The 17,176-nt window shown below is 43.1% G+C and overlaps 1 protein-coding gene across 1 annotated transcript in view; it reads right to left on the reverse strand.

The window, feature by feature from the left end:
* Positions 1–17,176, reverse strand: part of LOC126249170 (dopamine beta-hydroxylase) — a 140,373-nt gene that overhangs the window by 15,665 nt on the left and 107,532 nt on the right. Inside the window, exon 4 of the mRNA XM_049950827.1 lies at positions 8,451–8,648. Within this exon, the coding sequence (XP_049806784.1) occupies positions 8,451–8,648 (198 nt within the window). The remainder of the gene's footprint in view (positions 1–8,450; positions 8,649–17,176) is intronic.

The following is a 17,176-nucleotide window of genomic DNA, read 5'->3' on the forward strand; positions in this document are numbered from 1 at the left end:
GATTAGCATCTCAGCGAGGCCACACAAAATAGAAAAGTAACGCCAACTACATTCTTCATGTAAGGAACGATTACGCGGCGGGTTCCTCATTCAGAGATAGCATGTGAATGTTGTTTGTTTTTTAGAAGATTATGTTATGTCTCATGTAAGAAAGGAAAACGTCTACCAGCCCATGTCGGAATTCTACAGCGGCAGGATCGTGGCCTACTGAGACTGCAGGTTATCGTTTTGCGATGTTCCTGATCGCGTTTTTCGAGATCCCACGACTGTCATGCGAACTTGGAGTCTATGGGCTCAGGAGGTGATTCTCAACGCTATGCAGGATCTCAACGGCTTCGCTCAACTACGAGGACAGACACATCGTTCGCACAGCTGTGCAGAATCGTGCAGCCATATCACGTTCCTCGAGTCATCAAATTAGCTTGTTTGCAGCAAGACGAGTATTTACAAGAGCAGTGCGATGATGTCTGGAGCAGCACGAACTGTCACCATGGCGGCCAGTGTTGGCGGTTTCCCGTGACTAGCGCCCGAGACGTCAGACACATCGTCCACTCGGCCGCGCGGGATCGTACAGCCACGTCACATTCCTCGAGTCACCAGATTGGTTTGTTTGCAGAAAGGTGAGTAACCATGTGGACAGCGCAACGACGTCTGGAACAGTACGAAATGTCACCACAGCGACCAGTGTTGCGGCTTCCTGTGACGGCTGCAGAGAGAGAAGCGCGACAATAGTGGTGCGTCCAACGACGACACTGGGCACAGGAGTGCCACTATATCGTCTTTTCAGACTCTGTCCACTACTGGTAATGGAATGCATGTATTTATTCCCTTGCTTTTTCCTTATGATACCCCCGTCGATTCTTACGTCATCTGTTCAGTTAAATTTAAAATCCTTTTGTGGCACCACATTTCAAACGTTCCCAGTTACGACTTTTTCAGTTTTCCCACAATCCACGTTTCGTTTACGCAAAAAAAACATTGCTCCAGATAATGTAATATTAAATGATCGACGATTAAAGATATATGACATAATTCCTACCATAGGTACGAGAGCTATTCGGAAAGTGAGGAACGATAGGTCGCGAAATGGAAACCACAATGAAAATCAAAACTGTTTTATTTGCAACGGTTAGCTACACCTTCCAGCTACTGCTCTAAACAGTCGCCGCTCAGACTTACACGTCTGTCGTAGCGTTGTACCAACTTTTCAATTCCTTCGTTATAGAAGACAGCCGCCAATGATTTTCGACAATTTTCTACTCTGAACTGCAGCTCGTTGTCTGTGTCAAAATATTGTCTTCATAGCCAGCGGTTCATTTGAACAGAGATGAACGTCAGGGGTAGGCAGTTACGGGCTGTATTGTGGGTGATCAAATACTTCCCATTGAAAACGCGGCAGGAGCATCTTCATTGCCCCTGCAGAGTGCGGCCGAGAATTGTCGTGTAGAACGAACAGCACGACAGTAATGTTTTGTGGATTGCATAGCTTCAGGCGAAATCTTTCGCCAGTCCCTCATGCTTGACGGGTGACGCTAATTTCTAGCCATCTTTACGTTCTCACTGTGAGTTCCGAACTGAAAAGAGCGACATGATGCGAACGACGGGCGTACGAGACACAGTGCCCAACGCATCTATGCGTTCATCAGATTTTCAATGTATTTTCCATTTCGCGACCGATAGTTCCTTACTTTCCGAATAACCCTCGTATATTAAAAGATAGAGAAGGTATATATCACAAACAGAATTCACGATGAGAAGTTTATACGATGGGCGTTCAATAGGTAATGCAAAGAATTTTTTTCTTTAGCCATTTTCCGTTGAAAAAATGCGGAATTTGTTGTGGGACATGGTGGAATATTCCAGCTTCAGCCCCTATAGTTTCGGGACGTCCCGATAGGTGGCGGCGCTATACTTAGCCTTCAATATGGCGTCTGTAACGAAGGTGCGATCCAAGCAGAGAGCTGTCATTGAGTTTCTTTTAGGGGGAAACCAGAGCATTGCCGATATTCATAGGCGCTCACCTCACTGTGAGCAAAAGCATGGTGAGTCGTTGGGCGAGACGTCTGTCGTCATCGCAACAAGGTCTTACAAACCTGTCCGATTTCCTACTTGCCGACCGGCCACACACAGCTGTAGCTCCTGCAATGTTGGAACGTGCCGACACTCTCATTCGAGGTGATCGACGGATCACAAACACCTCTCCACTCAATTGGATGTCTCTGCTGGTGATGCTGACATACTGGTTCACCAGTTGGGATACTCGAAGGAGTGTGCCTGCTGGTTTCCTCGACGCCCAACAGAAGACCATAAAGTGCAACGAAGGACCATCTGTGCGGAATTGCTTGCACGTTACGAGGCTGATCGCGACAATTTTTTGTTGAACATCGTCACAGGCGATGAAACATGGATTCACGACTTCGAACCGGAAACAAAACTGCAATCCCTGGAGTGGCGCCACACCACTTCTCCTCCGAAGAAAAAGCTCAAAGTCGCACCCTCAGCCTGTAAACTCATGGCGGCGGTCTTCTGGGACTCTGAAGGGTTTATTCTGTTTGATGTTCTCCGTCATGATGCAACGATCAGCTGTGAAGTTTATTGCGCTGCCCTCAGGGAACTAAAGATACGACTTTAGAGTGTTCGTCGCCACAAAAATGCAAACGAGTTACTCCTTCTCCATGACAACGCAAGGCCTCATACAAGTCTGCGTACCTGAGAAGAGTCCACAAAACTTCGTCGGACTGCTCTTCCTCATCCACCCTAAGGCCCGGATCTCTCACCTTCTGACTTCCATCTACACTCATGCTCATAAATTAAAGTAACTGCAGAATGTGGTGCCACACAACGTGGCACTAAACAAAACTGGCGCTAATAGCACAGGCTCATAGGAAACACACACGACACAGATCTGTAAGTCCACGGTATTGGTGATAAATTGAGAAAACCGTCCCAACACGCATGTGCTACAAAACGCCACTGTTTCCTGCGCATGTACCCCACATCAATATGGGATATGATCACCATGCACACGTACTGAGGCCGCACAACGGTTGGCATACTCTTGAGCATGTGGTCGAGCAGCTGCTGGGATATAGCCTTCCATTCTTGCACCATTGCCTGTCTGAGCTCCTGAAGTGTCGTAGGGGTTTGAAGACGTGCAGCGATACGTCGACCGAGAGAATCCCAGATGTGCTCGATGGGTTTTAGGTCTGGAGAACAGGCAGGCCACTCCATTCGCCTGATATCTTCTGTTTCAAGGTACTCCTCCACGATGGCAGCTCGGTGGGGCCGTGCGTTATCATCCATCAGGAGAAAGGTGGGACCCACTGCACCACTGAAAAGGCGTACATATTGGTGCAAAATGACGTCCCGATACACCGCACCTGTTACAGTTCCTCTGTCAAAGACATGCAGGGGTGTACGTGCACCAATCGTAATCCCACCCCACACCATCAAACCACGACCCCTATACAGGTCTCTTTCAAGGACATTAAGGGGTTGGTATCTGGTTCCTGGTTCACGCCAGATGAAGACCAGGCGAGAATCACTGTTCAGACTATGCCTGGACTCGTCCGTGAACATAATCTGGGACCACTGTTCCAATGACCATGTACTGTGTTCTTGACACCAGGCTCTACGGGCTCTCCTGTAACCGGGGGTCAGTGGAATGCACCTTGCAGGTCTCCGAGCGAATAAACCGTGTCTGTTCAGTCGTCTGTAGACTGTGTGTGTGGAGACAACTGTTCCAGTGGCTGCGATAAGGTCCCGATCAAGGCTACCTGCAGTACCCCGTGGCCGTCTGCGGGCACTGATGGTGAGATATCGTTCTTCTTGTGGTGTTACACACTGTGGACGTCCCTTGCTGTAGCACCTGGACACGTCTCCTGTCTGCTGGAACTCTTGCCATAATCTTGAGATCACACTTTGTGGCACATGGAGGGCCTGTGCAATGACCTGCTGTGTTTGACCAGCCTCCAGTCGCCCTAGTATTCTGCCTCTCATAACGTCATCAATATGTGTTCTTTGAGCCATTTTCAACACACAGTCACCATTAGCACGTCTGAAAACGTCTAAACACTTACTCGCTGCACCGTACTCTGACATGCACCAACACATCTCTGGGTATGTGGACTGCTGCCAGCGCCACCGTGCGACGACCGCAGGTCAAATGCACCGCATGGTCATACCCTGAGGTGATTTAAACCCACAAACTGCCCACCAGAGCGTTGTTTCACCATGTATCAGCATTAACCTTAATTTATGAGTATGAGTGTATTTGGCCCAATGAAGGATGCACTCCACGGGAAGCAGTATGTGGATTATGGGAAGATTATTGTTGCAGCAAGACGTTGGTTCCGACGTCGACCAGCAGACTAGAATCATGCTGGCATACAGGCCCTCCCAGTAAGGTTGTGTAAGACCACCACACTGAACAGAGATTATGTTGAAAAATTGGTTTTGTAATCAAAAGAGTGGGGAATAATACGGTGTATTGGAATCCTGAATAAAACGAACCTGCTTTCAGAAAAAAATTGTTGTATTATTTACTGAACGTCCCTCGTATGTAGGATCTGTGCCTCGTTTACTGAATTCTGGCCGTAAGTAAATACGACAATGAATTTCTCAGCAATTTTTGGACCGTTTAGAAAACAATGCCAATGATTTTTAGCGTTGCTCCACCAACTGACGCCAGTAACGAAATAGCGAGCAAAGGACTGGGCGAAGACCGGTGGCGCTTCATGTATGGCAAAATCGTGTTCACCTACAGGGTAGGTTATGGGCAGTGTTTCCTGAAACAGAAAAGGGATTGTTCTTATTTATTAATTTGCAAAGGGTAAAAAAATAAACAATTACTTGTGAACAGTACAGAAGTCTACTGAACGAACAGGGTGGGAGAAATGAGAGAAGAGTCCTGAATTGCAAACGTGAAAGATCGGCTTTCTTTAGGACAGTGCGCATGTCCACATAGGTCGTCAAATAAGGAAATCGGGGAATTAGAAGTAGAAAACATTGTACCATCAGCCTTCTCACTCTATCCGCCAGATTTTGTATCCACTAACATCCACTTATTACCAAATGTAAAGAAAGAGGAAGAGTTCTATGACATTGCAATCTCATAGACCACTAGGGATTGTTCAGCCGCCTAATTGGAAAAGGTTTTCTTCCTCCTTGCACAATAGCTTCTTTCTTAGCTGGTTGTGAGGGTTGAGGGATAATCGTATCTGTTGAGTGTGGTTGACTAATGAGTGTATAGCGTGGTGGCATGTTTGTGTTGTGTGATGAAGAGAGAAGGGAAAGAGTGAAATCCAGCTTCGGTACACAGCCTATTTCTCTCGCATAGCACGAACGGTATAGCTGGGCTTAACGTGCCCATCCGATGGGAGGACTACCAACGGCAGTTTCACTCGCATGCCTTCACTCTATGAGAGATTTGGAATTTTTAATTCCAGAAACTGGCGCAAGATATGTTGATCAGTCTGCCAACACCTCTCCATTTACCGCCCAGTTTCTTCCACCACCAGGATTCAAACCGGCTACCTCCAAGTCGAGCACCAACGTACAGCCATGCGTCAGTGGCTTCGTCTACAGAGTGGGGTAACCTACGTGGAATTTGTGACTGAGAATCGCTTGGTCTGCTGTGGGGCGTTTATAGCAATCATAGATAGATATTTTGCAGGGATCGAATCAACTCACTGTAAATACGTTGGATAAAGTGCAGTAGTCTAAAACCAGACTGCTTCGAAAAAAAATTGTATTTTCCCTAAAAAATGTAAAAGTAAAAATGTAATGTCGTATGGAACTGTTGGCTGGTATATCCCGCGGGGTGGGTTCAGCCAACTGTCTGCAAAGTTATTCTTCCTCCGTGCACATGGGTCCTTTTCCTTGCGGATATGAGAGAGTTGCCGTTTATGTCCATCATTACAGAGATGGCTGTGGGACCTCGGCTGTTCCTATCAAATTTCAAATCAAACATCTGTCGCCGGCCGCGGTGGTCTCGCGGTTCTGGGCGCGCAGTCCGGAACCGTGGGACTGCTACGGTCGCAGGTTCGAATCCTGCCTCGGGCATGGATGTGTGTGATGTCCTTAGGTTTAAGTAGTTCTAAGTTCTAGGGGACTGATAACCACAGCAGTTGAGTCCCATAGTGCTCAGAGCCATTTGAACCATTTTGAACCATCTGTCAGTCGTCTAGTTTCCAAATTGTTATTTTATTGGTCTACCAGTTTCGGCGATATATTACGCCATCTTCAGGCCCCCTGACCGACGTGTAGGAAGGTTCCAACCTCGGCTCAGGTCAAAATAAGGGCCAGCATTCAAAGAGTGGTATCCGTAGGTTTCTGTTTGATACAGCGATCACTTCAAGCGTCATCTGCCAACTGTTCGATAAACTGGTTTGAATGTTTATCTAACCAGTCGGCAGATGATGCTTGAAGTGATCGCTGTATCAAGCAGAAATCTACAGACACCAGTCTTTGAATGCTGGCCCCTATTTTGACCGAACCCCGCTTCTTCCGAATGCGTGTCCAGTAACGTAACCACTTAATTGTTTTACCCATTTCCGTTTCTCAAACAGAAGGAGTCATGGAAATTAATTATTTCACTCATCAACAGATCATCGCTGTAACAAACCTCAATGGCATACTTTGTACCCTACTATGACTGGAACCTCATTGGCCAGTGACAATCGGTGACACTGGCTGAGTTGCGCGTAAGGCCTTTCTTATGTCGCGAAGGTATCATTATCCAATTATCTATGATCATACTACAGTAATGGGGCATTTTGTGTGAAATTATTCCCAAAAGACCTCTACACTAAGCTACAATTTTGTTATAGTAGAGGAATGCCGTCAGCATCTTTCTGTTTTCCTCCATTTTCCTTCCTGTCTAGGGGTTTTGGCCTCTTTAATGGAACTGGAACTTTCTAGGGAACTGTAATGCAATGTTCTACATGAGTTAACGGTAACTTAAGCTCAAATTACAGAAAGAAAAAAAATTAATATCACCTGTTCAAAGCATCAGTTGAATCGAAATTATGGCTTCTATTAGCAGTTTAACCCTCTTTTACCAGTGGTTCTCTACGAAAAAAACATTTTTTAAGTCGAGTACCTAACGTATCAGTTGTGTGACAACGAAACCATGACGTTTACTGGTAGCTTCAGCCACCAATTCCAGTACTCGATATGTAATACACATTTACCGTCTTTCATGACGTTGAGATTACCGTTGTAGCCCATATTTCTCATGTGTTCCGCTGCCTGTAGTTTGTTTCTTGTTTGATGACTATACATTTCCGAGAACCTCATTGTTCATGGTACGAGCTGACTAGTCTTTTACTATTACTTTTTGTGTGCAGCGAGCGTATACTTCATGTCAGATTTAGTCTCGAACAAGAGAGTCATAATGGTTTCAGCGTTTAAGCACTTGTACGTAAGGGTCCAATAATTTCCTTTTCTCAGCCACAGAATCATGGAATCTGGAAGCTATCGACCAGACTAGAGACGTACTATGTAAGCCACTGGATGACTTATCAATTGATCAGAAGTCAGTAACGTCCGACAGTCACAATGAAAGTGAAATAGTGGCACTGTGGCATTTCTTTAATGTGTCGGTAGTCAATGACGGTATAGTGGTCAGCGAAATTAATACAAAAGATACAATGAGTTTGATGTCGTTTATAGTTGATGTCATTGCAGAGCTTATTGGAGCATCAATATGTCAGGAGCAAATCAAATACCACGCATCATCTGTTACAAAACATACGCTCCACAGGATAATGGAGTAAATACAGATGCAGATGCCCCCCATCACACCGAATGGACAAGCCAGACAAGTGGTGGAGGAAGGGTACTACAAAAAGTGTACAGTCCCTGGCGTACCAGTGGTTTAGCTCTGAAACCACGTGTAATATAAATGCTGTAAAACAATTTTTTTCAGGAAATGTATTCGCAATTGCAAATAAGAACAACTATCAGCTGTATAACGGAATGTCGAGAATGTGTATTTCGATCGGACCGGGACTCGAACACCGGATTTCCCGATTATCACGAGCCGTCGCATTACCATTAGGCTTTATGAGCACACCCCAGAGTCAAACCCAAAGTTCCATATGTCGTCAACCATGTGTGTATAACCTGCGCTCGCACATCCACTACATATATTCCTGTACAGGAGAGATATTTTAACTGAAAGTCACTTTCCTGGAGTCGGCGGTTACATACGATTTTACGGCGCCTATGTTGTTCAGAAGTACGATGCAAGAAGATGACATCGTACTTTTGTACAGCACAGGCAATGCTATATTTCACTTTCTTCAGAAAATAATTGTACATATGTTAATTTGACATGTACTTGATTATACCTATGCTACGAAAATAATAATCCTAACAAAGATTTTATTGCTGATAAGCAGAGGTTTAATATGTATAACGTAAGGAGGGGTATTTAGAAGACATACCTCTGGGTAGGTGAAGGGTAGGGCTCCCATAGCCCAGGCGGCGAGAACCTTTTTGCAGACGGCGGTGGACTTCGGACGTTTCTCATCCGTGCAGGAACCTTGATATTCAGGGATTTGCTCCTCCGGTGGTGCCTCGCAGTGGAACACCTCCATGTGATGCACTAGCGGCTCGTTGCCTTCTTGAATGACTGCTTCATACTGCAATCAGATTAACTTGAAAGTAACAGTACCACATTACTCAACTTCGAAGATTGGAGTCGTATATTCAATTATCGCCAGAACGGTGAAAGTGTTTCTGTTTATGGTACGACTCTTGAGTAAACTGAAATTCTTATGAATTACATAGTTTTGCATAAAATACGTGCATGTATTTTACAGAAGGGTTTATCACTGTAATACACACATAATTGGTTTCCCGACTTTTATGACAATTTCCGTTTGTCGTTATCCATCAAACAACTAAAGTTACGTTTATACAATACCGATACATTATTTTCCTCTGGGACTAATTAAGGGGCAGAGCCAGGCAAGGGACTGAGTTGAACTTATCATTGACTCACGGAATTCGCATGTGACGTATTTTTGTCTAGTGTAGTCCCTGAATACATGTTTACTCAACGTGGTAACCCGCACCATAAGCACAGTAAATGGGTAGGAAACAGCGCTCTACCGGGAGACTTTTATAACTTTACGGCATAGGGAAAAACCAAAAATTAACGTTATGTGTCCCAAATTAATAACTTTTCCTCTTCCGCTTTGAATTAAAACCTCAGCCTTCCTGCACTCTCTTATGGAATAAGGATACATGAGGTATCTGGCAAACTTACCTCTCGGCCCGTTTGATACTTTTCGGAGTAAGCAGAAAACCATGCCAGCGTAGATTTAGTCATATCGGAAACTCTCTCATTTTACTTCACTACTCATCCATAAGAAAAGAAAAAAATAATGCAATGAAACATCATCCCGACAGATACCTTAACTTTATGGCAATACTAGAGTACTACATTGCTCAACTGTATTCACATATCGACTGTTCAAAAAATGTGTGTGAAATTTCATGGGACTTGACTGCTAAGGTCATCAGTCCTTACACACTACTTAACCTAAATTATCCTAAGGACAAACACACACACGCCATTGCATATCGACTGTGCTGCCCTCTCTGTGTCAGCTGTATTATATAGAGGGCATAGAAATTATTAATATTGTTAGATGTCAGAGTTTTACGATATTATACTCTAGAAATAAAATTGTATAGATGAAATATCTTAATTGATTTAGCTGTTTCAGAAGCGGTGTTATCAAGTTACGATGCAGTAAACGAGCTAAGAAAATCTCATTAGTCGAAGGATAAAGCTCTTTTTTACAGGATTAAAGTTTTGGTTTGATATCAAAGAGAACATCCTACACATTCAAATACGGAGGGAAGCAGCTTATGCAGTCGAAACTTTGGTTGTGGCAGAACTATATGCAAAGGGAAAATACTCAACGTGTTGCGCTCTGAGAAACGAATGATCTGCAAATCTGGAAAATAGTTCATAAACACGTAATTAAAATCAGCACTTACAGAAAAGCCTATGAATGGATGCAAAGACAGACACAATACTTCTTACACCGTTGCCACAGTAATTCGAGGGACCAACAACAGGTGAACTCGTAGACAAGAGTACTACAGATAAATTGAGTGAGACGTAGAGTAACAAATATTCTTCTCATACAAAGATTCTCTGAGTTCCTACTGTGCGTTTAATTATTGTGCGTCGTGCCAGATAAAACAGAAATATACAAAAATTCCATTGACTGGAAAGAAAAGCGTCCATAGACAATCGTTCAAGTATCGTCGGAGAACTGCTTGCTTCAGGTTTGTGTTTAAAAATATGCTTTTAGTGAGTGAATGTGTGTGTGTGTGTGTGTGTGTGTGTGTGTGTGTGTGTGTGTGTGTGTAGGCACAATTTTTCAATATTTACATAGATCGAGCACTTAAGGGACATAACAAAGTTTGAAGAAGAAGAAGAAGAAGAAGAAACAAGTTTCATTGTTGCATACAAAGTCATCAAAATTTTGGACTCATCTGGTTTAGAAACGCCATTGGAAACGTAAACAGCAGTGATATGTTCCGGATTCAAACCATGGCTCTCCCGATTTACAAGCCAGCATTAATCAGCTGCGTGAGTTAGATATTGACTCGCTTAGAGGATTGATGTCGAAACAAACCAGAAATGGTAGCTGTTTCTCTAACAAAGATGGGAAACGTCTTCTTATAGAGGCCTGGGTGTTCATCTGAAACCTATAATATTAACGAGGAAGGACTGTTGGCAAAACTAGGATCTAAGAAGCAAATCTGTAAAAAGTAGATGGTGATTATGGAATTTTAATCGATTTAATAAACAGCCTTAAGTGACTCAAAATTTGCCATGACGTACGATATCACAAGAAATTACTGTAGTCTGTAAACTCATCATGTCTGTTAGGATAAACTGACTAGAAATCTCCTAGCTAAATATCTCAATGACTTGAAAATACGGAAAACGGAGGAGTCAGCTGTTCGATAAGAATGGGAAAAGGAATCGGTCTTAGTCATCTTACAAAGAATCGTTCCAGAATTGGACTGAAATTATTTTGGGAAACCACGGGACAGCAAATGAAGATGACCGAAAGACGACTTTAACCCTACTCCTCGTAAAAACGTGTCCAGTGTTTGAAGCACTGTTCCGCCGTACTCGGTAGTCAGTGAAAAGACATTCCTTGATGAATATCAACTAGGTGTCAGAAGATAGCAAAGTCGTGAAACAATGCTTAACACGAGGTAACGAAACTTTCAAGTTTTACTTGATATCCATACGCTGTAGCACGAAGTTTGAGCCGCTCATATTGGAGGAGATAGTATTTTAAAAATAACATCATTTAATACCATAAGTTGCTGCTGAAACTATTTTTAATAAGCGCCCGGTTTCCGTCAAATGACATTGTTGAGCGCAGCCTGCATTAAACTAGAGTTAATGACGTTGCACGTAGTTTGAAACATTTTATAGACTTTAACGAGAAGACTGACACCACATATCTCTAAAATGTTTCACCTTACGTCTGCTGATCGATTACATTGTCATTTACGTATTCTATAATTTAGAAATATGTTTACTCCCTATACAGTTTCTAGCCGTCATTTCAACGTTGAGCTCCTTGTCTGACGTCATTGTATTCCAATATACCTCTTGATTTTAATCCAGACTGTGTTCAAAAATGGTCTTTGACCGAAACTGGCCGCTTATTCAAGTCACTGAACAGTACCTTATGGTTTTACATGATGTCGTTTTTAAAATTTACCAGAGTTTTAGAGCACAACAAACAGAAAATATTTTGCAGTAAATACACCGACGGAAAAAATGCGACACTAAAAATAATTAATGTAGAGTAATGAAATTTCTGGAATACATTCGTCTAGGCAACATATTCAAGTGATAAACACTGCAAGACCACAGGTTAATGTAAACGCGAGATAAGCCATTGCAAACGTGAAATGCTGGTACATTAATAACCAGTGTAGCCGCCAGAATGTTGAATGCAAGCATGCAAACGTGCATGCATTGGGTTGTACAGGTTCCTGATGTCAGTTCGTGGGACGGAGTTCCATTCCCGTTGCATACGATCGGCCAATACAGGAACGGCTAATGTTGGTTGTGGATGACGCTGGAGTTGTCGCTCGATGATGTCCCATATGTGCTCGACTAGAGGCCGATCTGGTCATCGAGCAGCCAAGACAACATGTCGACGCTCTGTAGAGCATATTTGGATACAACAACAGAATGTGGGCGAGCGTTATCTTGTTGGAAAACTACCCCGGAAATGCTATTTATGACTGGCAGCACATCAGGTCGAATCACCAGACTGACGTAAAAATTTGCAATCAGGGTGCTTGGGATAACCAGGAGGGTGCTCCTGCTGTCATAAGAAATCGCACCTCAGACCATAGCACCAGGTGTAGGTCCATTGTGCCTAGTACGCTGACAGGTTGGTTGCAGGCCCCCAAGTAGCCTCCTCCTAACCAACAAACGGCCATCACTGGCACCAAGGCAGAACCTGCTTTCATCAGAAAACACAACAGACCTGCACTCTACCTTCAGTGAGTTCTGCTTGATACCACTGAGCCGGCCGCGGTGGTCTAGCGGTTCTAGGCGCTCAGTCCGGAACCGACTACTACGGTCGCAGGTTAGAATCCTGCCTCGGGCATGGATGTGTGTGTTGTTCTTAGGTTAGTTAGGTTTAAGGGGCTCCGGAACGCCCTATACTTGCAATGTTAAAATAACGCTTATAAATTACATCTTTCCTCACAAAGTATTTGAGGTAGGAAGTTGAACTTTTTACAGATTATTTATTGGAATATGGGCTACAACTTAACACAGGGATTTTACAAAATTTTAGTTCAGTTATTAAAGATGATTTTTTTCAATTGTAATGAAAATTCACAACATTTTTTTGCAATTTTTTATTTATATATTCAAAAATATACAGTTTTTTGGAAAAAGGCTGTGTTAAATTATGCAGAAGGTACTGTGTAACATTTACTGAAAGTTTGAAACAAATATGTTCGGAAGATCCTTAGAAAACATGTAATTAGTATGAGAAAATAAAAGTTTTGGGAATCGAGGACAAAGATTGGATTAACTTTTTAGTGCATTCCAGGTCCATAGGATGGATTATCTTCATCCTCTGCAAACTCCTCCTCCAGCTTCCTCTTGTTCCTCCTCCTGTTTACTCTTGCTTGTATTTCTAGACTCTTTACAGCCCTGTCTGCAGCCCGAAGGCATTCCTTGTCTAAAGCAAGCATCGCTCGTACCATGTTAGAACCTATCTTCATTCCCATATTACTAAATACCTTTGGCTTTCCAACATTTCTCCTTTTCTTAAAAGCCTTCAGAGGATTTCTAATAACTTTACTTTTACTCATTATTGTACTTCAACAAAACAGAGACTCAAGAAACAGAATTAATTAAGAATATTTTCGAGATAACGACAGAGTAAATAAACATGAAACAATCGACAATCACACCAGCGATATATATTGAACCATCACAGGTTAGCCACAACACATACTTTATCTCACATCACTAAAATGTACCTGATGAACACGGAAGTTAATAATAACACCATTTGACATCAGTTTAACAGCGCCACAGTGGGTCACGTCCATGTAGAACATATTTCAAAAAAATTTAAAAATAGTTGTAGTCTTCGGAATTGAATAAATTATATATCTATTAAAAGGTAATAGTCTGCAGATTCAGAAAACGAAAAAAAGTAAAAATTGAACTTTTCATGATTTTGAGCCTTTCCGGAGCCCCTTAAGTAGTTCTAAGTTCTAGGGGACTGATGACCAGAGATGTTAAGTCCCATAGTGCTCCGAGCCATTTGAACCATTTGATACCACTCAAGTCGCAAATGGCTGTGGTTTGGGAACAGAGATATGCACGCTACAGGGCATATGGCTCGGAATTGACTTTAAAGTAACCGATTTGTAACAGTTATTTGTGTCACTGTAGTGCCGACTGCTGTTCAAATTGCCGCTGCAGATGCAGTATGATGCGCCAGATCCATACGCTTAACACAATGGTCTTCCCTCTCAGTAGTGCTATATGTCAGTCCGGAGCCCGGCCTTCTTGCAACCGTAGATTCTCGTGACCACCTCTACCGGCAATCGTGTACAGTGGCTACATTCTTGCCAAGTCTTTGTTCAATATCGCACAAGGAACATTCAGCTTTTCGTAGTCCTATTACACGACGTCGTCGAAACTCAATGAGGTGTTGATAATGGTGTCTTTGTAGCCTTAAAGCCATTCTTGACTGACATCAGCTCACCATGTACAATCTCAAAGGTACTTAACCCTTACGACAGTTACAGTGTGTATTTAAAGCAACCCTGATTTGCATTCTTATCGTGGCGGTGTTATTGCCACTCTGATGTGACTGGCGAGGAATTTGTATAAACATCATCTTTCAGATGGAGAAACACGCCTACCAACTTTCGTTTATGTCGTACAACTCCTTTTTGGTGCTGCGATGTTTTTCCGTCAGTGTATTATAGTCTCAGGCTATAGTTATCATGTTAGTGGTAGTGAACTGAACGTTACAGACACTACACAATACGTAACGCAGGGACCAATGCAACATTAATCCTGTTCATATGCCGGTTACGTCTACAAATACACAGTAGTGATATGAAGCATTGATTGAAATCATGCCAGTCGGAGAATGCATTTCAAAAGAATGGTAATTGTCTAGTTAGATAACAAACACTTCAGTGCATTTAGAATGGCGATCACAGACTGAGATAAAGCATTTTAAAAGTTGCCGCATTTCCATAGAGATTGTGGAGTTTGCTCCGCATGTTAAAACAACAAAACGAAAGGTGGTAGTTAAATATGATAAGTGCTTTCTACCAAGTGCATCATAATGGAAGTCGAAGTAATGGCTCAATTGTTAGAATATACGTAGGAAAAGTGAAATAATTCTTACGAGAAAGAAATATCAGGTACATCATCAGTGATCGTTGGCTGTTATTTTATCCTGTTTGTAATATCTTAAATATATTCACAGCGGACTATGAGAACAAGGGCTTTGAACGGTAATCAGATAGCGATAGGTCAATATGTGTACTGGGAAATAGTCCGAACGCTAGTTGAAAGATGTGAAACGTCTTATTGGAGGTAACTGAGCATAGCCGTCACTTTCAGAGACAGTACGAAATGCCTCAGTGCTGAAACAGAGATGATATGTGGAGCGTGACACGCAGGACGCGAGAGGACGAGCGGTGAGTGTGATGAACCGTCCGGATGCGAGCACTCTGGCAGTTAGGGCGCGCTAATGGAAGCTGAATGGGCGCTGCAATATACGCCTAATAGAGACACCAATTCTATGGACCTACTTCACCGGCTGTAACCTAGTCGTATGCTGCAAGCCCCCACTGCGCCATGTTTGCTCCCCTGTTTCTTGGATTATTATTTCCCACAAGGACAGTATTCCTAAATCAAACAGGTTATTTGTCATTACATCTACTACATCTATATCAAGACTCCAGAAGCCACCTTGTGGTGTGTGGCGAAGGGTACTTTATGTACAGTTGTCACTTATCCTTCCCTTTTCTCGCGGGAAAAGTAGCTGTTGGTAAACCTTCTTGTGACCTCGATTCTCCGTAATTTTACTCTCATGAAAGAAGGAAGATTAAAGTCCCGTCAACAGCGAGGTCATTAGAGACGGTTTTTATTTTCATTACCTTTTCGCGAGATATATGAACGTGATAGCAGTATGTGGATAACTCACCTAGGGAAGTGTGCTCACGGAATTTTAATAGTAAACCACACTTAGATGCTCCACGCTTCTCTTGTATCGTCTGCCATTCGAGGTGGACGAGCTTCTTCGTGAAACTTTCGCACTTAGTAAACGAAGCCATGACTTACGTGCTGCTCTTCTCTGGATTTTATAGTGTAAGTGAAAGTATTTTATTCGTCCAAGGATCATTTTACAATGACACAGAATTTATCAGCTTAACACAAGATAAAGATAAGTCATGTAGGGTGGTCAGAAACACTCTGAAAGGCTTGTAAGGGTGTTTCAGGGTAGGTCGTGTTGAGAAATAATTGTTAAGAAAAAAATTAGATATGTTGCTCCGTTTCCTAGTTAATTAGCATTGAAGTTAACCAACCAGTCCGTTGCGCGAGAAAATTCAAGCGGCCCGCCAGAGAGGGTGCTACCAATCGTGTTCTTCGGCTGCTTTCCTAAAACAGAACAAGAGAACGATACAAAAATTGGACATGGGACGGTGGAAAGGATCGAACCCGAGCCGAAAGCTGAGCAAATAGCTCAAATGGCTCTGAGTACTATGGGACTTAACATCTGAGATCATCAGTCCCCTAGAACTTAGAACTGCTTAAACTTAACTAATCTAAGGACATCACACACATCCATGCCCGAGGCAGGATTCGAAACTGCGACCGTAGCAGTCGCACGGTTCTGGACTGAGCGCCAAGAACCGCTCGGCCACCTCGGTCGGTGAAAGCTGAGCAGTCTCGTGCGTTATCATCTACGCTATGAGGACAACTGACACTATTTGTGTCTGGCGGGCCGTTCGAATTTGCGCGTTCAACACCTGATTGGCTAACTTCAGTGCTAATTAACTCAGAAGCGGCGCAAGGCACTGAATTTTTTTTCTTAACGATTATTTCTCAGCACACACTCTTACAAGCTTTCCAGAGTATTTCTGACCATCTTGTATACAGGAGGGGGCAGGACAGGTTGTCAGCCGCGGCCTTGTGGAGGGAAGCATGCCTGAAGTGGTTTACGAAAACCACAGAAAACCTAAACCATAATGGCCAGCCAGAGCATAAGCCTCGATGCAAATGAATATGAGGGCAGTCTCTTAACAAATGCACCTCCGTATTTGGTTCAGACCTAGCGTACAGTTATATTATGTTTGCACATGTTCGGAACAAGTTTTCTTTATAATGCAAGACATCAGATATTGTACATACATTTAGTCTCTTCACGCGTTTCACTGCCCACAGCGACATGCAACTGTAGATACCTTTACGTTCATGACTACGCCGCCACGCCTCTGTCGTATCTCCACGTTTTTCCCTTCTGCCTGTCTGAAAAACTGAGTCAGCATCCCCTCATGCTGGTTTAGACTTCGAACTCATAAAAAAATGAAACAATGGTATTACGCACAAGCGATA

Source organism: Schistocerca nitens, chromosome 3 (genome assembly GCF_023898315.1).
Source record: "Schistocerca nitens isolate TAMUIC-IGC-003100 chromosome 3, iqSchNite1.1, whole genome shotgun sequence".
NCBI classification, from domain to species: domain Eukaryota; kingdom Metazoa; phylum Arthropoda; class Insecta; order Orthoptera; family Acrididae; genus Schistocerca; species Schistocerca nitens.